The 22,924-nt window shown below is 48.4% G+C and overlaps 1 protein-coding gene across 3 annotated transcripts in view; it reads left to right on the top strand.

The window, feature by feature from the left end:
* The first annotated feature begins 613 nt into the window (after positions 1 to 613).
* The window catches only part of LOC121543918 (protein piccolo-like), a 39,725-nt gene continuing 17,414 nt past the window's right edge, over positions 614 to 22,924 (top strand). For all 3 annotated transcript variants that reach the window (XM_045208813.1, XM_045208812.1, XM_045208814.1), the window contains exons 1-11: positions 614 to 861; positions 4,318 to 8,518; positions 8,892 to 10,456; positions 11,986 to 14,110; positions 15,671 to 15,739; positions 16,729 to 16,817; positions 17,070 to 17,145; positions 17,925 to 18,050; positions 21,269 to 21,377; positions 21,991 to 22,058; positions 22,475 to 22,713. In XM_045208813.1, the coding sequence (XP_045064748.1) occupies positions 670 to 861; positions 4,318 to 8,518; positions 8,892 to 10,456; positions 11,986 to 14,110; positions 15,671 to 15,739; positions 16,729 to 16,817; positions 17,070 to 17,145; positions 17,925 to 18,050; positions 21,269 to 21,377; positions 21,991 to 22,058; positions 22,475 to 22,713 (8,859 nt within the window). In that variant the 5' untranslated portion in view covers positions 614 to 669. The remainder of the gene's footprint in view (positions 862 to 4,317; positions 8,519 to 8,891; positions 10,457 to 11,985; positions 14,111 to 15,670; positions 15,740 to 16,728; positions 16,818 to 17,069; positions 17,146 to 17,924; positions 18,051 to 21,268; positions 21,378 to 21,990; positions 22,059 to 22,474; positions 22,714 to 22,924) is intronic.

Below are 22,924 nucleotides of genomic sequence, written 5' to 3'. Positions count from 1 at the left end.
GGGGTAAGGGGAGCAGTGGTCTGGGGTTGTGGTCTTGTGGCATTAAGTCATAGGGCATAATATGTTTACATCCTGATGGATGCACTGTATAAACTGTTATAGGAGTGGGTCGCAGTTCCGGAGCGACCCACTAGGTGTCACCCTCCGACAACCATAGGCACCTCACTCACAGTCGGGATTAATGATCAATTATGCACTGTATAAACCAGTTTTGTGTAGACCGGTAAACTAGACACACACAAACACACACAGGCTCCACCCTGGCTCTGCTGTGGAATGTCTGCACCCGCTGCCCGAGTCAATCTGACATGCATTGGTAAACCTCCGTGCCATTACCATGCATTATGAAAGGACTATCTGTTAAGTTACATAAATGTAAAAAGCTTGCCTGAAATAGAATAGGTTACATTGGCCCTGTGTCACTGTGACCACGCATAGCCCAAGTGTTATGAAACTGTGGGTCCAGTTTTCTAACAATGATCATAAAACGTAATTGCCATTTAAAGTCAAGATTTTCATCATCCACCATGACAACTATGCGTTAGAGTGAGTGACAATTTCTACTTGGTCAACACTAACTAACACTTTCTTTGTTTTTCTGTCTTACAGAAAGAATGGTTATGCCTCAACTGCCAGACCCAAAGAGCTCTCTCTGGCCAGTTGGGCGATATGCCCCCTCCACCATCTCCAGTGAAGAAGCAACTATCCACACATACCCCTACCCCACCTGCCTCCCCTGCCAAAGTCCTTGCCTCCCCAGCTGCTGCTGCTGCTGCTTCTCCATTAACAAGGAGCCCCTCAGTCACTCAGGCAGAGGCAGCAGCAGCAAAGGAAGACACCCAGCCACTTCCCATGTCCAAGGTAGTACCAGAACACACCCCGCCCCAAACACCCGACGCTGCATCTGCAAACACAGATGCCACACCCATCCCACCTGAGCATGCCGCCCCTCCCTCTGATAGTGTCCCAGAAGAGAAAGACCCAGAACAGGCTGAAGCGATAGAAGCTATATCTGAGACTACACTGGATGAGCCTGTGCCAGAGAGTGTAGTGGAGAGTGCTGTCGAGGCCCTGGCAGTGGAGAAAGACCCAGAGCAGGCTGAAGTGATAGAAGCTATATCTGAGACTACACTGGATGAGCCTGTGCCAGAGAGTGTAGTGGAGAGTGCTGTCGAGGCCCTGGCAGTGGAGAAAGACCCAGAGCAGGCTGAAGTGATAGAAGCTATATCTGAGACTACACTGGATGAGCCTGTGCCAGAGAGTATAGTGGAGAGTACTGTCGAGGCCCCGGCAGTGGATCATCCAGAGAGTATTCCTGAGAAAGTTACAGAAGAGCAGTCACCACCTGACACTACTCAGGCAGAATTAGATTTCCAGCCTGCAGTTGTAGAGGAGCCTGTCATTGCTCCCCCTGTAGAGAATGTGTCAGTAAAGCCTATTGAGGCAGCACCCGAGCCAACTCCAAGCCCAGATACAGTGCAGAGTGAGTCTACAGCAAAGGAGAGCTCACCGGCTCCCTCTGCAGGTAGTGAGAAAGAGGAGCCCATCCCAGAGAAGGTTCTTGAAGAGGAAGCTAAGCCGGTAGAGCTAGAGGTGATTCCAACACCTGAAACGGTCACACAGGAAACTACTGTCCAACCTGACCAATCACCAGAGCCTGAACCGCCAGCTCCTGTAGTCACTAAGGAGGAAGGGAAAGCAGTAGTGACTGAGGTAGAACCTAGCCAGCCACCTAAAGCTGAGGAGCCAGCTCCTACACCTCCTGCAGTCACCGAGCAGGAGGAGAAACCTAAAGAGCCAGAGCCTCAAGTGACTACTGTTGAGCAGCCTCCAACTGAGGTGTCTTCAGTAGATACAGGTCCAGTAGCAGAGAGTTCAGCTGTGGAGACTAAGATGGAACCAGAGGCAACGCCAGAGGTGGCTCCTGCTCCACCAGCTAAGGTTGTAGAGAATTCGACCCCAGCTCCCGAAGCCTCTATTGAGCCGGTAGATGCTCCTGCATCTCCCAAGCCAGGAGAGCCAGAGCCAGAGCCTGTGCCTCCAAAAAAAGAGGAGGTGCCCTCTGTGGTAGAGGAAACAACCCCTGTAGTTGCTGAGAATGAACAGCCTAAAGAGGTAGAGGCCATTCCACAAACTGAGGCAGTTGAGTCTGTAGCCCCATCTCCTCCTCTAGTTACTGATAAAGTAGAGGAGAAACCGGTAGAGGAGGCAAAGCCAATTCCGCCAGCCCAAGTTGAGGAGAAGCCTGTAGAGGAGGAGGCAAAGCCAATTCCGCCAGCCCAAGTTGAGGAGAAGCCTGTAGAGAAGGAGGCAGAACCAATTCAGCCAGCCCAAGTTGAGGAGAAGCCTGTAGAGAAGGAGGCAGAGCCAATTCCGCCAGCCCAAGTTGAGGAGAAGCCTGTAGAGGAGGAGGCAGAGCCAATTCAGCCAGCCCAAGTTGAGGAGAAGCCTGTAGAGAAGGAGGCAGAGCCAATTCCGCCAGCCCAAGTTTTGGAGAAGCCTGTAGAGAAAGAGGCAGAGCCAATTCCGCCAGCCCAAGTTGAGGAGAAGCCTTTAGAGAAGGAGGCAGAACCAATTCCACCAGCCCAAGTTGAGGAGAAGCCTTTAGAGAAGGAGGCAGAGCCAATTCCGCCAGCCCAAGTTGAGGAGAAGCCTTTAGAGAAGGAAGCAGAGCCAATTCCGCCAGCCCAAGTTGAGGAGAAACATGTAGAGAAGGAGGCAGAGCCAATTCCGCCAGCCCAAGTTGAGGAGAAACATGTAGAGAAGGAGGCAGAGCCAATTCCGCCAGCCCAAGTTGAGGAGAAGCCTTTAGAGAAGGAGGCAGAGCCAATTCCGCCAGCCCAAGTTGAGGAGAAGCCTTTAGAGAAGGAGGCAGAGCCAATTCCGCCAGCCCAAGTTGAGGAGAAACATGTAGAGAAGGAGGCAGAGCCAATTCCGCCAGCCCAAGTTGAGGAGAAGCCTTTAGAGAAGGAGGCAGAGCCAATTCCGCCAGCCCAAGTTGAGGAGAAGCCTGTAGAAAGTGAAACAGTAGTAAAGAAAGTACCAGAGGCTTCTCCTGCACCTCCTCCTGCTGAACCAGTAAATGTTAGCCCTGAGAGAGATGCAGAAAGGACAGAGTCAGAAACAGGGGTTGAACCCAGCCCAGCAGTCAAAGCCGAGGAGCCAATTTCACCATCCCCTGTTGAGAAGAAAGTCCCTGAACAGCTCCCAGGACCTGAACCACAATTAGCTAAAGTTGATCAGATCCCACCTCAGGAGGCGGTAGAAGCTCCAACACCAGTAGTAGAAAAAAACACAGATGAAACTGAAACTGAGGCTGGAGCAGAACGTGTAGGTCAGAAAGAGGAAAATCAGACATCTGTGGATACAAAGGTTGAACCAGAGCCAACAGCAGATAATAAGGCTGAAAAAGCCCAGGATGAGTCTACTCCCCCAGCTTCTGAAGCTGACGAGCATGAAAAGGTCAAAGCAGAGCAGGCAGAACAAGCTGTAGAGGCAGCGTCACCATCCTCTGTTGCTAGTGAGCAACAAGCCCCTGAGAACGTTTCTGACGAGAAACCCACACAGGAAGGAAAAGAAGCTGAAGTTCCAACGCCTGGCAGCATAGCTGAAAATAAACAAGAGGTGTCTATAGCTGAGAGTAGGGAGCCAACTCCTACTGTGTGTGATGAGAAAGCAGTGCAAGAGAAAGAGTTACCCAAAGAAGATGAATCCGAGCAAACTCCAAAGACAGACTCTGTGTCTGAGTGCATTCAGCCAGAGAAAGAGAACGTGGTTGTGTCACCACCTGTAGTTAGTGAAAAGCAGAAACCTATTTCAGTATCAGAAGTGAAAGCTGTGAGTGCCAGAGAGGGCAGCGTAGAAGACAAAACAACACCAGAGCAGACTAAAATATCTGAAACTGTGTCTGAAAATGTGTTTGTAGCCCCAGCCCCTGTAGTAGAACCTGACACCTTAGTCCCTGTAGTTGGTGAACAGGACGAAGACAAACCCCTGAATGAAGAGAAGTCAATGCCTGAAATTCCAGAGATAATAGAGGCTGAAGTGGATGCAGTTGGAGAGGTGACTGTAGTATGTAGCAACAGTAGGGGCTGAAAAGTAGATGATTCAAGTCAGAAGGGCTCTATTCACAAATGTTTCTACAGACCTTTTGGTTATGTAAAATAATCTACAGATATAAGTTGTCTTCCGTATATACATCTTCATGTCTCCATTTTAAATGTTCCTAATCATATGTAATGTTTTTGATCAATTTTGGATGATTATCATCTACATATTTATTATACAATAATTGTGTTTTATTATTTTCATTTACAGGCAACGGTGAAAGAGCCTGGAGAAAAAAACACAGTCGCCAAGCATAGCAGTCCCACCAGCCCCTCAGATCTTGCCAAGCTTGAGAGCACTGTCCTTCCCATATTAGGGGCCCAGGCTACACAACCAAAGAACGATTCGGACAAACTAACCGACTCACTCAAGGCCAGACGCAAACTTGAGGTGCTACCCCTCTCACCTGAATCTCCCAGCACAGAGGATGACCCAGAACTCTCAGAGAAGAAGGACGCCTCAGCAAAGAAAAAGCTGCTGGTGCCGACAGACATCAGGGGTGACTCGTTGGAGGACAGCAGTGAGAGCTTAGGGAAAGATAGTCCCATGTCAGGGGATGACGAAGACTTCATTCGTAAACATATCATGGAGATGAGTGAGAACGAGGACGCTTCGCCGTCTGATGAAGAAAACCTAATCCGGCGAAAGATCCGAGATCAGGAGAGGAAACGAATGGAGCAGGAGAAAGGGGAGGGGAAGGAGAGAAGCGCAACTTCAAAAGGCAGGCGGCTCCTCAAGAAGAGCACCATCAGCCCTGAGGACGAAGATGAGCGGAAACTCTCACTGGATAAAGCTGACGAGGCATGGAAAGAGGGATCGGAACCCAAAGTTTCAGACTCTCAGGAAGGGGAACAGCCTTCAGGGGATAGAGGCGTGGCAGTCCACCAATTCAGAACCATCGAGCTCAACACGACTAGCACCCCTGTGCGCATACCGGGTACATCAGATGATGGAGAGCTTGAGATGGAAAGCCTCAACAACTCCCCTGACGATCGCTCCAGGGGTGATGGGTCCTCCAGCCTGCACGCATCCAGCTTCACCCCTGGGACATCGCCTACATCCCTCTCCTCTTTGGATGAGGACAGTGACAGCAGTAGTCCCAGCCGCATGCACAGTGGCGAGGGGAAACAGCACAGGAAAGCGAAGCATAGACAACAAGGCCAAGGTCTACCCACCATCGAAGACTCTTCTGAGGAAGAGGAGTTACGAGAGGAGGAGGAGCTGCTAAGAGAACAGGAGAAGCAGAAAGGCTCTGGGAAGAAGTCGAAGAAGGACAAAGAGGAGATCCGAGCTCAGAGGCGGCGGGAGCGTCCCAAAACGCCGCCTAGCAACCTTTCTCCCATTGAAGATGCCTCCCCGACAGAAGAGCTGAGGCAAGAGGCAGAGATGGAGGAGTTCAGGCGATCATCCTTATCGGATTTCTCTCCCAGCATTGAGTCAGAACCTGAGGGAGTTGAGATAAATGCGGCAAAGATTGCAGCAGTACAGAAAGTTTACCAACTTCCTACATCTGTTTCTCTCTACTCTCCAACAGCGGATCAAGGTGCTAATAAAAGCCCTGAAAAACGAGCCCTGAAAACTGCAGACGAGGCCTATGAAGAGATCATGCTAAAGGCTAAAACACCCACAAAAGAGAAGGTGGACATCCCTCCGGGGAAAGAGTCCCTCTATGGTGGGATGCTGATTGAAGATTATGCCTGTGAGTCCCTTGTTGATGGAAATGGAAAGAAAGTCCAGCAGCAGGAGCCTGAGAAAATCTCAGTGCCAGCTCAGCCCAAAACACTGAGATCTCCAGATGAAGTTTATGAAGACATGATGGAGAAGAAGAAAGAATTCATGCAGCTGGAGCAGGAACTGAAAAAAGCACAGTCAGTATCGGAAAGACCCACACCAGAGATCGTATTGCAACCTGCTGAGCCAACCAGCTCCACATGTGTTACAGTTACTATAGGCAAGGATGGGAAACCACTGCTCGATGCTGAGGCTGCGTATGAGGAACTCATGAAGAAAGTTCTGACTCCTGGGACTAGCCCGACACAGCAGGGTCCTGATATATCTGGGGCGGCCCCTGGTGGTGAGTTGGAAGGCACTGAATCCAGAAGGGCTCTGCATCCCATACCAGACCTGAGGGTTACGCAGTTCTCCTCAGGGGAGGAGGACGCTGATGAAGAGGCCAGTGAGACCAACAGTAAGGATAAGCCAAAGACTTCATCAGACATTCCTAAAGCTGATCAGGCACCCGTAACAGTTGCAGAAACAGAGCCCAAATCAGTTGCTTGCGAGGTCCCCCAATCAACAACTTCAGACCAACCACAGATGACCATTGAAACTTCCCAGGCTGACCAGCATGTGAGCGTAAGCCAACAGGATGTCATGGACCTGTCTAGTATGAAGTCTTCAGCCCCTGCTGTTGCCAGTGTATCACCCTTACCCACTGTCCCTCAGTACACCACCACTGTCCCCAGCGTAGTCTCAACCGCCCCACCAGTGCCCCACAAACCAGCCGTCCTGCACATGGCTCTGTCTCAGGAAAAAGCAGATGTTCCTGAACCCCCTCCACTGCCCCCTCCCACCATGCCAAAGCCATCGGTTTACCCCAGGAAACCCCCTGTTCCGCTTCCACCTCAGGCCACAATCAGGTCAGAACCTGTTGCCATGACAACAGCCCAAGGGTCGCCGGTAAGACAACCTCACGTCCCCCCACCGGTTCCTCCAAAGCCAGCCATCCCCGCTGGAATGGGGTACAGCCACAGGCCAGGGGAAAATGTCAAACCACCCCTTGCTCCGAAACCTGTCTCTCAGCCTGGCTCTCCTGCCCACATCCAATATCCAAGACCCACCGCCCTCCACACAGGCCATGCTGATATAGCCCTGAATCTGAGCCCCTCAGCTGAAAGCAGGCCAGGTCACTTCTCAGGTCACTCCTCGGGTCACTCCTCGGGTCACTCCTCGGTTCACTCCTCGGGTCACCCATCACCCACTTCTCCGCGATACGGCAATCGATACGACACCTACGTGGTTATCACTCTGCCATCCCAGCCCAGCTCTCCAGTGGAAGGGATCACCACCCAGGCCCCATCCAGTCCTGGTCCAGCATCTCCTTCAAGACATGCCCAACCTCCACCTCAACCTCAAACACAGTATCAACCACAACCTCAACCCCAGAAACAACCACAGCCACCTCCACCACACACAAATAGGGTGCCCCTGGCGTTCACTCGCATCACTGAGTCTATCGAAAGTCAGGAGATATGTGGGCCAGAGAAAGTTGTGTCAAGCTCCTGTCATGTCATCGAGGCTATTTCTGCATCCGCTCCACCCCCAGAGGTCAGGTTAGGGCAGGTCACTCAGTTTGTGACAACAGAAGTCCAAAGAACCATGGTGTCTGTCCGACACGAGAGGTCGCCTCCCCCACCCCCAGCCCCAAGAGCGAACGGTGTCCCAATCTCACTGGAGAAACCTAAACCACAACAGACACAGAGTACACAGGGCTACCAGCTGGGGGAGGTAGTAGACCTTCGTACCATGAAGGTGAATTCAGAATCGGCCATGAAAGTGGTGGATCTGTCTTCCTCAGATGTTAGACGCCTGTCCTTGGCCACAGATATCAACGGTCGTCAGACAAGCGCAGTGCAGTCCCCAGTGGTCAATCTCAGCACTGAGTCATCCAGTGTTTCCATAGTGACTGACAGCATCACCATAGTTACATGTGCTGCCACCATACAAAGTTACGAAAATACCAACATATCCCAAGTCCCCTCTGTGCCCCTTCAGCTTACAACCACAAACAAAGCCTTCGAGCCTGTTTGTCAGATCGTCTATCGCCCCATAGATGCACAGCCCGCAACCAGCAACAATGCTGAGATCCCCATTAACCTTTCTGTAGGACCTGGCACAGGCTTAGGGACATTCCAGCCACCTGTCACCATCGCCCCTACTTCTGCCCCAGGGTGTGTGGCTAATGGTCTGAGCAGCGGGGCACCGACAGTAGCAGGTGCGGTGGACCTTAGCACAGCCAAACCCTTCAACACTGTGGTTTCGGTCGACACTTCCTCCACAGAAGTGGTCACGGTTGTGATCACAGAGGAGGATGGGAAACCCGTGGACCTAACGGCCGGGAGAAGAGCCGTCTGCTGTGATGTCGTCTACAAGCTGCCGTTTGCAGGTAGCTGCACCACCCAGCAGCCCACTACTCCATTGCCTGAAGACCGCTTTGGCTACCGAGACGACCACTACCAGTACGACCGCTCGCCCTACAGCATGAGGGGCTTCGGTGGGATCAAACCCTCCATGTCCGATACCAATCTGGCTGAGGCCGGGCTTTTCCTCTACAAGAGCAAGAACAGTTACAATTTCAATGGCACCACAGAGGGTGCAGTAGACCTGACATTCTCCAAGACATCTGATGCAGGTTTGTGCAGTGACATCGCCGACCTCTCGCTGAAATGTCACTTTGAGATGCCTCTGCTTATTCATGGCTGATCCTTTTATTTTAGTGTTTTTGTTGTTTCGTTCACTTCTTTTTGTTTTTTCATAAGTGGTTTGCATGGACATTTTATTTTCCCTTATTTTTTCATTCTACCTTTATGATCATTTTTGGTACACCGATGCCTGTGATTGCATGCTGTTTGTTCTGGCAAGACTGGAGGTTTTTCAATTTTTTATGTTGCTTTTTTATTTATTTGGATTGAGCATGGCTTTGGATGGAGCATGGCTTTCTGTATGAGGTTTCCCCACTAAAGCTACCTGTTTTTGTGGACTCAATAGATTTTTTTCCCCAACAGGTGTAGCTTTGGACTTCTCCACCAAAGGCTCAGGGTTATATTCTGAAATGATAATTCCCCCATATTCCCAAGCCAGAGTCACAGGGGCTGTTGGGACACACTTTGGCACGAGCAGTGTCCTGAGATCCTCCAATGGGGTGGTGTACTCTTCAGTCTCAGCACCAATCCCATCCACCTACGCCATCACCACACAACCTGGCTCCATATTCAGCACCACATACAACTCCCTGTTGGCGGGCATGCACACCAGCGACACCATGCCATCCCTGTCCACTCTCCAGAACCAGCCCATGACTCGGTCCCACAGCTTCATCTCTACCACCTCCGCAGACGATCAAGGGGATGTCCCCCTCAACCTGGAGCTCTCCAAAGATGGCATATCCACCTCCGCGGCCCTCACCAGCAAAACGGCCAACCTGGCCCTGGAAAGGCTGGACTCGTACACGGACGCATCCCTGGAGGCTATTGCCGCCTCACTGGAGGCCCTGTCCTCGCCCTGTGTGCCCGGGGAGGGCCAGTACCAGATGCAGCGTGAGATTCTGGAGATGGAGAAGCTCAAGCAGCAGCGGTTGGCTGAAGAACTGGAGTGGGAGCGTCAGGAGATCCAGCGCTTCCGCGAGCAGGAACAGATGCTGGTGCAGAAGGAGCTGGAGGAGCTGCAGTCCATGAAGCAGGCCATCCTGTGCCAACAGGAGGATGAGCGCCAGGCCCACCTCATGATGCAGAAGGAGACCTATGCCCAGCAGCAGCAGCAGCTAGAGCAGATCCAAAGGCTCCAGGAGCAGCTCCGAGCGCAGCTGGAGGAGCAGAAGTTCCGGAAGATGTATCAGGGGGAGATGTTACTGGGGCACGGCCAGCAGGAGGCTGTCGTCCTGGGGCCAGACGGCACCGAGCTGGCCCGGAAAATCATGGACAGTGGGTGTCAGACGGATGACGAGGACAGTGTTGTCGATAAAGCCTATATGGCGGGGAGGAAGAAGAGAAGCACAGCCAAGAAGAGCGTAGACAGCTGCGTGCAGACAGACGATGAGGACCAGGAGGAGTGGGAGCCTGCTCGGGCCAGACGTAGCAGGCCTCGCACGTCCAGGGGGGACAGAGGCGGACAGACCTCCGATATGTCCATTCAGGCTCACTCTGAGATCTCCATACAGACGGACTCTGCAGGGAACGTAAGAATGGACGCCAGGATGGAGCTCTCTGACTCTGAAAGTCCACATAGGGGAGGCAAGAGACGGCCCACGCCCTTGGAGATAGAACAGTCTGGCCACCTCAGAGCTAACCCCTCCTGCCTTCAGGCACCACCCAAATCCCCCAATGTCCTCTACTCCCCCATATCCCCCTGCATATCCCCGAGCAAATCCCTTGAATTTGTGTCCTATGAGAAATCACTGGGTGATACAAGCCCACAGAGAATAAGAGGGAGTACTGAACCGACCAAAGTCTCTCCAGCCGGCAGCCCCAAGGCACCTAAGGCCATGCAGAGATCCATGTCCGACCCCAAGCCCATGAGTCCAACTGGAGAGGAGAGGGCTTCATCCAGTTTCCAGTATGGCGACAGTTACTCCGTGAGTATTGGTTTAATCATTGTTTGCAATTGTGATATGTTCTATTCAAGTGGGCATAGAGTTTCTCCATTAGGCATGCAGGCTTTATACAAAAGTCAGTTTTCTCACCCCAAGGAGAAAAGGTACAAAAGGGCGCTAACACTTGCATATTATTATTTATACATAATTGGGTTTATTTTGTCATTTTATATTAAGGCCTTGTGTTGCCACTAGAGTTTGAGTTTTTCTAAGCATGATATACTGTGACATTAGAAAAACAAACTAGAGCATAATCCATGATATTGTTCTGAAACCAGATTTGGATACATTTCCAGGTTGCACTTTTTGTCATAACACTACTCCATTATTGCCCTGAAAATGATGTCTTATTTCAGTTCTGTTTCTCTCACACTCATCTAATGTAGCCCCTGGCTTGCTATTCATTTGGCGAGTTTGCTGTCTAAATTCATATGAGCCTCTCATAGAATGCCCTTTCAAAGGCATTGCTGCACTAAAGCTGATATATTTATATTGGCATTTTAGTTTGAAGGCAAAGCCCGCAAGACTGGAGGGAATTTTTTCTAGAAGAGTTTCCAATTTTCATATGTCGTACATTGAATCATTGCACAGTGCCTCTTCAATGTGATTTGGGACTGGTAGCATACTTGGTAGATATCAGGATATATTTGTGGTAATGCAAATTATTTAGTCCAATGGTTACAGCTATTCATTTATTAACTACTAGCTGTATTAAAACGTAACATTTGAATTTCATAAACACTGCAAGTATAGAAGTGTGTTCATAGCCATTATTAATGTTTTTACTTGTTTCCATGGGACCGGTTGCAGACATACTCAAAATGTAATGCAAGATGATTAAGTTACGATATATACTTAGGTTATGCATACTAGGGTTGGGCGGTATCCAGATATATACGGTATACCAGCCAAGCCTTATGCATACTTAATCAAGCCTCTCATTTTGCCTCTGGCCCTCTCCCGGGGTATATACATCCGTTTTTTGCCTGAGTGATACACCACAGAGCTCCTCATACTGTACTTACAAGGGATGGACAAAAAGCTGAGCTTGTAGGAAAATATTGATATGCCACAGATCCATAGAGCTTTAATGTGAATAAATTACATATTTTGAGGCTGCTCTTAAGGTAGTGAGTAACATTTACGGCCAGGAGCACCTACAGTATCTTCCTGTGAAACTCACCAGCAATTGATATGCTGTGTTTCTCAATAAGCTTTCACTCACTCTGAGGACACCACATTTTTGTCTGTGCCTGATTGTAATCGGGACACAGAGACACTGGGATAGAGATCCTCTTCTATTTTAGTCATCCATTAATTTAATCAGATAATTGAAATCATGCAAGATTTAACACTTCTTTCCGGTTAATTTAGTCCATGTAGTAAAGGTTTAGACAAAGTCATCATTCAGATGCTGTAACCATTCAGTGTGAAATCACAATGTGACGTTTGAGTATAAATCATTAAATATAGAAGCAAAGCTATTTGTTTGTTTTGGTTTTCTCCCCCAGGGCAAAAGCTCGTCGGGCAGCACCCCAACTGGCACCGGCAAGAAGGTGAAGAGGACCCTGCCCAACCCGCCCTCGGAGGAGGAGGCAACAGCCGCCGGACAGACGTCCTACAGCACTGGCTCGGCCCGCCGTCGCATGTGCCGTAACACCAACATGGCGAGGGCCAAGATCCTGCAGGATATCGACCGTGAGCTGAACATGGTGGAGCGTGAGTCGTCCAAGCTCCGCCACAAGCAGGCAGAGCTGGACGAGGAGGAGAAGGAGATCGACGCCAAGCTACGCTACCTGGAGATGGGCATCAACCGCAGGAAAGACGCCCTCCTCAAGGAGCGGGAGAAGAGGGAGCGGGCCTACCTGCAGAGCGTGGCCGAGGACCGCGACTACATGTCAGACAGCGAGGTCAGCAATATCCGGGAGACACGGAGCGGCCGCGGCAGTGGGGAAGATGAAGAGATGGCAGGTCACGGGTTGGAGCGCCCCAGGACGGCACCCCAGTCAGAGCTGGATGACTTTGTGCCACCACAGACCACACACGAGGCCCAGTACGGCAAGTTCTCCCAGTACCAGTACCCCCTGAGCCAGACGCTGTACCAGCAGCAATCCCTCTACCAGTCCCCCCAGTCCTACCAGTCTCAGTCTATCTACTCCTCAGTCCCCTCCCTGTCTAGCTCCCAGCAGCAGAGCTACCACCAGATGCTCCTGCTCCAGCAGAAGGCAGCCAGGCAGGCGGCCCTGCTCCAAGAGTTGGACGCGTCGTCCAAGTATGAAGTCATCAGCCGACAGCCCGACCCAGTGTCCTCCGCCTACATGGGAGGGGTCAGGTACGACAAGTACGGTAACCACTTGGACCTCCGGGCCCTGGAGGTGGGGGGCAGTATGGCTGGCAGCCCCATGTCCAACGTGTCGGCCGACTCCTTCTATGGAGACGTGGAGCACCACCACCACACTCCACGAAGCTACGTCCTCCTAGAAGATGCGGCAGAGCTGGCCAAGAGCTCCACGAGTCTGGCTTCATCCAGCTATGCCCAGGCCGAGAAGGAGCTGGCTAAGGCAGAGAGGCTGTTGAGGAGAAGTGCAGCCGACCTGACCTCCACCGAATACCTGGGCTCCAGCTCAAGGCTGCACTCCGGGTACGGAAAGACCCCAGACGACGAGGACTCTATGGATGACCCCTACGAGCTGAAGCTCCTCAAGCAGCAGTTGAAGCAGGAGTTCCGGAGGAGCACAGGGGGAACAGAAAGCCTGGACCCGCTGACGGGTCTCTCCCACAACTACTACAGCACCCCAAGCTCGGATGTCTCCTCCTCCCAGAGCTACTCCCAAAGACACTACCCCAAGACGGAGAAATACAGCATCAGCCGGCTGACCCTGGAGAAGCAGGCAGCCAAGCAGCTCCCGGCGTCCATGCTGTACCAGAAGCACAAAGCCCCACTGACCGACCCCAAAGTCTCCAAGTACTCCTCCATGCAAGACGGCAGGGGTCTGGAGACAGACTATGCCAGCTATTTAGGGTCCAGTAATGTTAGCGCCTCTCCTAGATCCAGCCGGCTCCTCCAGGACGAGATCACCTTTGGACTACGCAAGAACATAGCCGAGCAGCAGAAGTACCTGGGCTCCACGTTGGGCGCCAACCTGGCAGGCTCGCTCAACTTCGGCCAGAGCCTGGCCTTGGACTCGACCTCCTACCCCAGTGGCAGCCGCTCACGGCCCTCTTCCAGGCCCAACTCTGTCTACGGCCTGGATCTCTCAATCAAACGGGACCCCTCCAGTTCCTCGCTGAGGCTCAAGGGGGACGGAGAGGCTGCCTCAGACAGCTACCAGACACCCTCAGGGCGTGCCAAGCCCACCAGCCTGCCCATCGTGCAGGGTGGCCGGGGGCGCATCCCCATTGTGGCGCAGAACTCTGAGGAGGAGAGCCCGTTGAGTCCTGTGGGCCAGCCTATGGGCATGGCGCGGGCGTCGGCGGGGCCCCTGCCGCCCATCTCGGCCGACTCGCGGGACCAATTTGGTTCGTGCCTCTCCCTGCAGGACTCCCAGCAGCAGCAGCACCTGAGGGAGGAGCCAACGAGGGGGCGGGGCTACGTCTTGATGGACGACCACCAGGGCACCATGTCGGACGGCGAAGGTAAATGACAACAGCATCAGTTCAGAACTGTGTTCTTCCTATTTTGAACTGACTCTGCTTGCATGCTCCCAATATACCACCCACATATACCACCCATGACTTTTGGCTTTCCTCATGTCTTATCTGTGTCTTTATTGGTTTCTTCATCTATTGTCTATTCTGAATGTATTCATTCACTTCCTTTGATTTTATGTATTGGTCTCAATGCAAGTTTCAAGTTGACTTTACTGAATGTAATTACTATATTATGTATTTGTCTGTGTTGATGTCCTTTGATGTTTAATCCCTCATTTGGCTCTTTTTTGGTCTCTAAATGCATGTGATTGTGTCTGCGTTGGAATATATCATTATATAATATATATTTTCCTATTTAAGCTCTATGCATGGTACTCTATACTGTCTATCACTTAAAGATACTGTATGTAGAAGGTATCCTTCCTCCAATAGCATTCTCTCTCTGAAACTGATCAGCAGTTTTGTTTGCTAAATGCTGTCATTTGTGCTCTATAACTGACATACTTGAAAATATGGTTTTGTGCTTTAAGTCCTGGAGGAGTATTTCACAACTTGCTTGTTTATCTAACGCACAGGTGTTCGGAGTAGAATAGTAGAATAATCCCTCTACTTGAAAGCTCAGGTCAGATTGTGCAGGGAAATTAGAAAAGAGCCTCGCTTTCTCTGAGGTGATATATTGAAAAAGTGCCTAAGGCTAGCAAAATGTGTTTATTGCTTTGTCCTTCAGATATTTGATGTTTATATACAATTCAGTAGTTCAATTGAGGACAAAATATGATACATCATAGGAATGTGTATCTGTGTGAACACTGCACGTTGTGTTATAGAATAACATTACATTATATGTGATGTATTTAGACTACGATAGGCTATTACAGACCTGTTGGAAGGTTTAAATGTATTTTGTTGTGGTAGTTAGGTACATACAGTATTATCATTGCATCAGTGCAGTATGTCTTATTTGGATGAAATACACTTGAACATTTCTATAATTCTTTCTCACTTTCTTGCATGTCCATCTCTAAGGGTTTTCCAATGCATGTTAAGTTAATGCATGTTCCGTTAATCTATAATAAATCAAAAACTATAATTTCATTTGCATGTCTTTGTCTGAATATGTGCATGGGTGTCATACCTTTGTGTTGTACATGTTGCCTGGGGAGTATAATGTTTATTGTAGCATGAACAACGCTCTTCCTGATTCTGTGATATCGCTTAACATCTTTATCAGGGTCTTTTGTGCTCCAACAAAATGCAAACATGACAGTTTTCTCTATTCTCTCTCTATTATGTCTCTCTCTCTATCCTGCTGACAACCATGTCTATTTTAAAATGATACCCTTCACAACACTGTTTACGTGATTTCATATAAATATGAACAGCAAAAAAATCTACACTTGTCATGACAGGACCATCCACTCAGAAATAAACCCCCTAGTTCCTATAACCCTATCCCATAATAAGTGTGTAGAACTTGACCCTTTGACCTATATGATGTCATATGGGGCAGAAAACTCCATGTTTATCAATTTGCCTTGGTTACAGCCCTGAGTGACTCCATGCTGGCACTGAACAGAGATGATCCCCGACAATCACATGAGAATATCCCAAACGGTAGAGTATTAGTTCTATTAGTTCCATTTTCCTACCCCGGCCCTGCCCCCTACCTGTCAATCATCCATAAGCCAATATGTAGACCATACCTTAACCATAACCTTAACCGAACCTTAACGATATTAGTTCCATTCTCCTCCCCTGCCCCCTACCTGTCAATCATCCATAAGCCAACATGTAGACCAAACCATAACCTTAACTTCACCTTAACGATATTAGTTCCATTCTCCTCCCCAACCCCCTACCTGTCAGCTATCCATACGCCAACATCTTAACCATTCCAGACGTCAACATGTATTTCCAATATGACTCAATGTTGGTGTGTGAAGCATTCAACAGATGTTAGCTGGCTTCTGTGTACAGTTTGTTCCTTATTGATGAGCGTACAATGAGTCAGGGAGTTCGCTTTACACCAATCGGAAATTCAAACCTGCAGTTTGTCAATGCTGATCTAAAGATACAGAACCGCACAGTTATTTTCACATTTTCCAGCACTCTAAAAGTGAGCTAGACTAGCCTAAATGTCAGACTGTTACCGTGGTTACATACTGTACAGTAACTTGTGCCAGTTGTGATAAACTATGGAAAGAAAACGGACTAACCCTATACTGTGCCATATTATCTAAAAAGAGCATGGGTCAGGTAGGCATGATAGTGTGAAAAACATGACACCAAAAACATGCAAAACATTAATGCCGATAAATTACATCTGCATGAGATAAGATAAGTTAAAGTTACCCGTGGCGTTAAATATTTCAACAGGAAAGTATCATAATTTAGCTGCTTGTCAATTATATCTTGAAATGCCCTAAATAATTAAATGTTTACCTTTCTGGGAGGCCTCTTTCTCTTCCTTCCTGTTTCTACAATCACCCGTCCCCTCTCCAGCATGCAATCCTCTTCCAACCAATCAGAGAGCTTGTCCCCACTGATAGGTTAGAAGGGACTGATTGACAGGGTTAGTGATCATGGCCTATTTGTCCCTGAAGCTTACCACCTACGGCGAGAGGAGACGGACTGGTTTGACAAACCACGAGAGGGACGACCAGAGAACGGACAAGGGCCGGACAGGAGACAGGTGACACGCACGCTCCCACACACGGCACAAGTCATGAAGTTAAGAAATGCCCATATGCACACAGACTTTTAACACAATGCTTTACTGTTTATTCATTCTTGCAGAAATAACCAACACTAATTACATACATATTAATGTGTACATAATTGTGGAGACATTTTCAAGCATGCATTTGTATCAGTAACTGCAGCTATCTGTTGGGGTGTAATAGCCTATAAAACACTTATGTAGTTTCCTGTATGTGTCTCTCAGGGGAAGGGTGTGTACTACCCCTTTCCTCACACCAGAGTCAAACTGCAGAGGGATCCCAAGGACCGCAGTGTATCAGGTAAGGGAAACACAGTTGACTGTACCTTGCACATGGACACAATCTGCATTGCTTGCTCTTTGGAGTTTTACGCTGGGTTTCTGTATAAGCACTTTGTGACAACTGCTGATGTAAAACGGGCTTTATAAATAAACGTGATTGATTGATTGAATCACAGTTTATCATATCTATGACGTTTCTACAGCTACCAGGCATTTACTGTAAATTCCATGAGAGTCAAATTAACCATTTAGAACATAATTTTAAATGACTAATGAAATGTAGGACGTCTACTCCTTTTGAACTCTCATTTAGGCTGTAATAAACACAGCTGTCTTAGCACAGTGCCAGCTCTTAATGTTTGTCTCGACCCAAAATGGGGTAGACATTTCATGGCTCCTCTGTTGATTTGGCACATCTCCACTCTCATCAGTCATCCATTCCGGCTCAAAATGGCGTATCATTCACACACCGGATTAGCTTTTTGCAATTAGTCAGCAGGCCACAAATAAAGTGCTTGTTTATGTGGAGCCGTGTTAAAATGAACCATTTGTCTGTGGGATTTGGATGACTTGTACCCGTGTCAGAGTGTGAAAAGCGCGTATTTACTCTTTAGTTTAAATGGCTGTGTGTGTGTGTGTGTGTGTGTGCACATAAATGTGTGTCTACAGTCTACACTGGATATATATTCCTGTGCATGCATACTATTAATGTGTGTCTGACCACTGTACGTGCATGTGTATATTTGTGTGTGTGCATGCTTCTCACTTATTTGTGGGTTTCTACCTCTTAATTTCCAGGAAATGGATTGGGTATCAGAGTGGTGGGAGGTAAGGAGGTTCCAGGGACCAACGGAGACATCGGAGCCTACGTAGCTAAAGTCTTACCTGGAGGAGTTGCCCAACAGACTGGGAAGATACTAGAGGGTAAGTTAAGGTCACACATACTGGGATATATGCTGCGCTCCTGGGTCGTATTCATTAGGCACCAAACTGACTGAATCAGGGAGGGAAAGATGAATGCTTGATTTCATTTTCTGTTGAATAAACTTTTTCCTACGGTGTGGCCATAATGAATGTGAAATGGTGCAAAATGGGTATATGAGTCAACTGCTTATGGTTCTCAAAAAAACATTTGAGAGAGACGTTTCTATATGTGAAATGTACTTCCCCTTTAAGAATCAATCAGTTGCAAGAATCAAATAGTCTGGACATGAGTGATTCTTATCAGAAGAAGGAACTGTAGCTCTATCTGTCTTTCTCCATCTGTCTGTTTCCTTAAATCTGTTTGTTTATCTCACTGTTGACAGATGGTTTGAGAGGAATCTGACTTGAGGAATGACACGGAGATGACAAAAATAGAAGTTAATTTGCATTTTGTTTTGTCACCTCCAGGCAATGGTCTATGACTCAGTTACCAATGTGAAGGGGGGCTTTAGAGAAAGAAAGGTTTGAGAGATTTTACCCAAGCGCTTTCAGAATTCTGAATGTAATGATATCACAGCTTTTCTTCAATCAAATCTCAAAATGCATTGTAGGTTTGGGAAAAGCTTTGGAAGTTAGCTTTGTGATGGTAGCTTCTATTACTCCAACTTAGCAATGTTTGCATTAGCGTTTCTGTTACTTTCCTTCGGTCAGGGTTTACCCATATTAGTTTATTATCATCTCTGGGAATGTGCTATAACTCAATGGCAGCGCTAGTGCCCAGAGTTGTATAGGTCTGAATCCAAACTAAGGGGCCTTAGGCACAACAAGCAGTAAGCATTGTCCATTTATCCCTAAACAGTCATCATCTCACTCCTGGCCTGTTCTCAATACAACACTACCTGAAGATGGATGGCTATGTGTCGTATTAACAGAAATTAATTTCATGAGACTTATTGATTTGACTGGAGGGAGAACACGCACAGTGGTGCTGTGTATCTCTCTCTCTCTCTCTCTCTCTCTCTCTCTCTCTCTCTCTCTCTCTCTCTCTCTCTCTCTCTCTCTCTCTCTCTATCTCTCTCTCTCTCTTTCTCTCTCTGGTTTCTCTCTCTGGTTTCTCTCTCTGGTTTCTCTCTCTCTCTCTGGTCTCTCTGGTCTCTCTCTCTCATTCTCTCTGTCTCAGTCTGGGGATTGTACAGGGACCATGCAGGATGGTTGTAAATTAGCACGGCTGTGGCCCCTGCCTTTGTATGGGCCGTCTATGGCCTGATGTATGAGAGGTGGGACGGAGGACTGTAAAGAGAAGAGGGAAGAGATACAACCCAGAACCACCTGGTGGGAGCTAGGGCCATCCATCTGTCACACTGTGTGTGTGTGTTATTGTGTGTGTGTGCATGCATTTGGTGTGTGTGCGCTCTCTCCCCATTTTTCTTCATCTTTCCCTCCTTCACTCTCTCTCCCTCCCTCCCTCATGATCTCTTGCTTTCTCTCTGTCCCTTCCTCCCTGCACCTGAACAATCTCTCCTCCATCAATTTATCTTTGTCCTCCCTCTCTCTCTCTCTCTCTCTCTCTCTCTCTCTCTCTCTCTCTCTCTCTCTCTCTCTCTCTCTCTCTCTCTCTCTCTCTCTCTCTCTCTCTCTCTCTCTCTATCTCTCTCTGATTTATCATGGGCTTGTATAACAGCTGTTCTTCCTCTGTGTCTACTGTCTCAGAACGATCTTTAACTACAGGCTGGTCTGGACCTGTGTGTGTATTTATCAATGCTGTGACAAGTTGGATCTCACCTCTGCACTAGTCTAGTAGGTCAGCTATGGAGGCATCATCTTCAATCTCTTCTGCATACAGTCAACTCCTGGGTTGTGTTCATTAGGGCACACCATGGCAAAACGTTTTGCAACTGAAAATGAACACCTGTGTTCTTCTTATTGTACAAATTCAGATCCAGTACCTCTCTGTTTCAAAATGCCCATCAGATAACTCCAAACAGTGCAGTGCAGATCATCAATCCTCATTCAAATCAAATACATGTTATTCTTACTCCACGTCTGCATGCACATATTAATGCACACATTTAAGATGATCCCAAGAAGTTGCATTTATCAGAAGTATTTGTTATTCGATGACTAAAACATACAGGCCTGAAGGAGATAGGTAGTAGTCTAGTGACACTGTTATCTTTCACTCTAGCGGGGCTCATTGTTTTGTCCGTGAAAACGTTACCGTGGAGATCAGCAGCTATTACTGTGTCAGTTCCAAACAGAATGTCTACGTAAGGTGACACTTCCGCTGAAACTTTGGAACATGGTTTCTCACAGTGAACGGTGTGAATACAGAATTGTGTCAATTCTAGCAGGTGCGAAGGCTCAGACAGAGTGTGTGTGTGTGTGTGATGAGTCATACCGCCATACTGTGTCACTGAGTAACTAGTGTGAAACTCCATGTGGGTAACACACAGCTCAAGAGCTCTGGCGCAGTCAGAGGGCCTACCTGGCCTACGTCAAGACTCGCTTTCATCTGTGTGAGTGCTACTGGACGGCACGGAGAGTGTGTGCATTTGCAGTGCTATAGGACTGGTGTGTGTGTGTGTGTGCCGTGTGTGTGTGTGTGCCATGTGTGCGTGTATGTGTGTGTGTTTGTGCGTGTGTGTGCGTGTGAGTTTGCAGTGCTTTGGCCTGATCTGACCTCTAACTACTGACCATGGTCAATTCCATTTCAATTCAGGAAGTGAATCGAAACTTCAGTACAAGACTTGAAAAAGCAACACTTTTCTACGCTAGAATTTGAATGTGATCTCATGTACTGACTGAATTGAAATTGAATTGATCCAACCCCTGCTACTGACCCTGTGGTCATGTGGTTTAACTTTCTTCAAAGCATGGGGTTGTTAGAGAAAGAGTTGAAGTTCATAGGAGGCTGCACAGCAGTGTGTTTTGGTGTTAAAACATGAGTCATTGGTAGTGTGTGTTATAGATGATGGTGTGGTCTGTTTCTGTATGTGTGTGTGTGTGAGGTGATACACTTTACACTTAGCTAATTGGTTTCAGTTTTCGAGTGTGAGAATTAGGTGTGATACACTTCATATAATAAACTAACTATATGTGTGTGTGTGTGTGTGTGTGTGTGTGTGTGTGTGTGTGTGTGTGTGTGTGTGTGTGTGTGTGTGTGTGTGTGTGTGTGTGTGTGTGTGTGTGTGCGTGCGTGCGTGTGTGTGTGAATATAGGAATGCAGGTGCTGGAGTGGAACGGGCTTCCTCTGACGGGGAAGACCTACGAGGAAGTGCAGGGGCTTGTGGTACAGCAGTGTGGCGAGGCAGAACTCTGCGTGAGACTGTGAGCATCTTTTCTCCTCTCCCTCTCCGTCTCACTTTCTCTCTGTGACTCTCTCTCCCTTTGTTATTGGTCTTAGGCTACCTCTCTCTCTGTTCCTGTCACTTTTTCTCTCTCTCTATGTCTCACCCTCTCCTTCTCACTTTCTCTCTGTCCAGCTACCTTCCTCTCGCTCTTCTCCCTTTATACTTTATGATTTGAGGGAGGAGGAGGAGGAATTTAAGCCGTAAGATATATATTTCAGCGCAGCCAGCTACACTCACTGATGAGAGCCTTGCGGGGGTTCCACCTCAAGTATTTGAAAGTGAGCAGTCTTCATTAGCTTCAGTAGTTCTCTAGAGTGGGTTGTTTCTGATTCACATAGAATACGTTTATTTTTAAATTCATCTCATTGCCTCGGACTCCCTCACTTTACTGGTTACTTGTGTCTCACACACTCATCTCTGTCCTCTCTTTTTGACACCATTTCTTTCTCTTTTCTCTCTTCCCATCCTGTCTCTTTCTCTCTCTCTTACACTCTCTCTCTTTCTTTCTCTCAATCTGGTCTCTCTCTCTCTATTTCTCTCAATCTGGTCTCTCTCTCTCTCAATCTGGTCTCTCCCTCTCTCTCTCTTAGAGATCTGAACATGCTGTCTGACTCGGAGGGCTCTCAGCACCTTGATCTCCCGGACCAGAGCAAACCAGGTAGAGTAAGAGCTGATCCTCTTCACCCCAGGGTGTCCCCTCTCTTTATTTTCTCCTTTTTGTTCACGCTCTTTCTCTCTGCTATCTTCCCCCTCTCTCTCATTTTCTCAGCTATTATCCCTCTCTTGCCAACTTCCCCAACTCTCCTCTCCTCTCCTCTCCTCTCCTCTCCTCTCCTCTCCTCTCCTCTCCTCTCCTCTCCTCTCCTCTCCTCTCCTCTCCTCTCCTCTCCTCTCCTCTCCTCTCCTCTCCTCTCCTCTCCTCACTAAAGGTGCAAAAGCCCTTAAGGTTCTGCAACTAGAATATTTCAGTCACTATGGCCTCTATCACAGTGAATGATTCCATAACTTCAAACATCTGTGTGTGTGTGTTTCTCTTTGTGAATTTGTGTCCATACGTGTGTGTCTGTGCTCTAGGTGACAGACCCCCCAGGTCTCCGGGGGTGGATCCGAAGCAGCTGGCTGCAGAGCTGCAGAAGGTGTCCCAGCAGCAGGCTCCTCCCCCTACCACCGCCACGTCCTCCTCCTCCACGGCGGGGGGAGAGAAAGGTCCCCACTCTGCCATCTCAGGCACCGCCTCGGCCGCCTCTAGTGCCATCCAGAGTCCAGGCCAGCCGGGGTCACCCTCCATCAGCAAGAAACGCCACAGCAGCAAGGTGAAAGTGTGGAGGGTGATGTGGAGCTAAATTGAACACAGGCAACGTCTTCTGGTTGCATAACTAGAACATATTTTATGTTCAAAAGAACTGTCTAATTTTCAATAGACAGGCAATTCTATATCGACACATACTGTATGTTGTATGCATTTTAGTTTGAAAGCGTTTCTAACTAATCTTATGCATAATTCTGTACTCACTGTCAGTTATT

This window comes from Coregonus clupeaformis, chromosome 28 (genome assembly GCF_020615455.1).
Source record: "Coregonus clupeaformis isolate EN_2021a chromosome 28, ASM2061545v1, whole genome shotgun sequence".
NCBI classification, from domain to species: Eukaryota; Metazoa; Chordata; class Actinopteri; order Salmoniformes; family Salmonidae; genus Coregonus; species Coregonus clupeaformis.
Note: the sequence above shows the minus strand (reverse complement) of the source record. Positions and strands in the feature narration are given on the sequence as shown.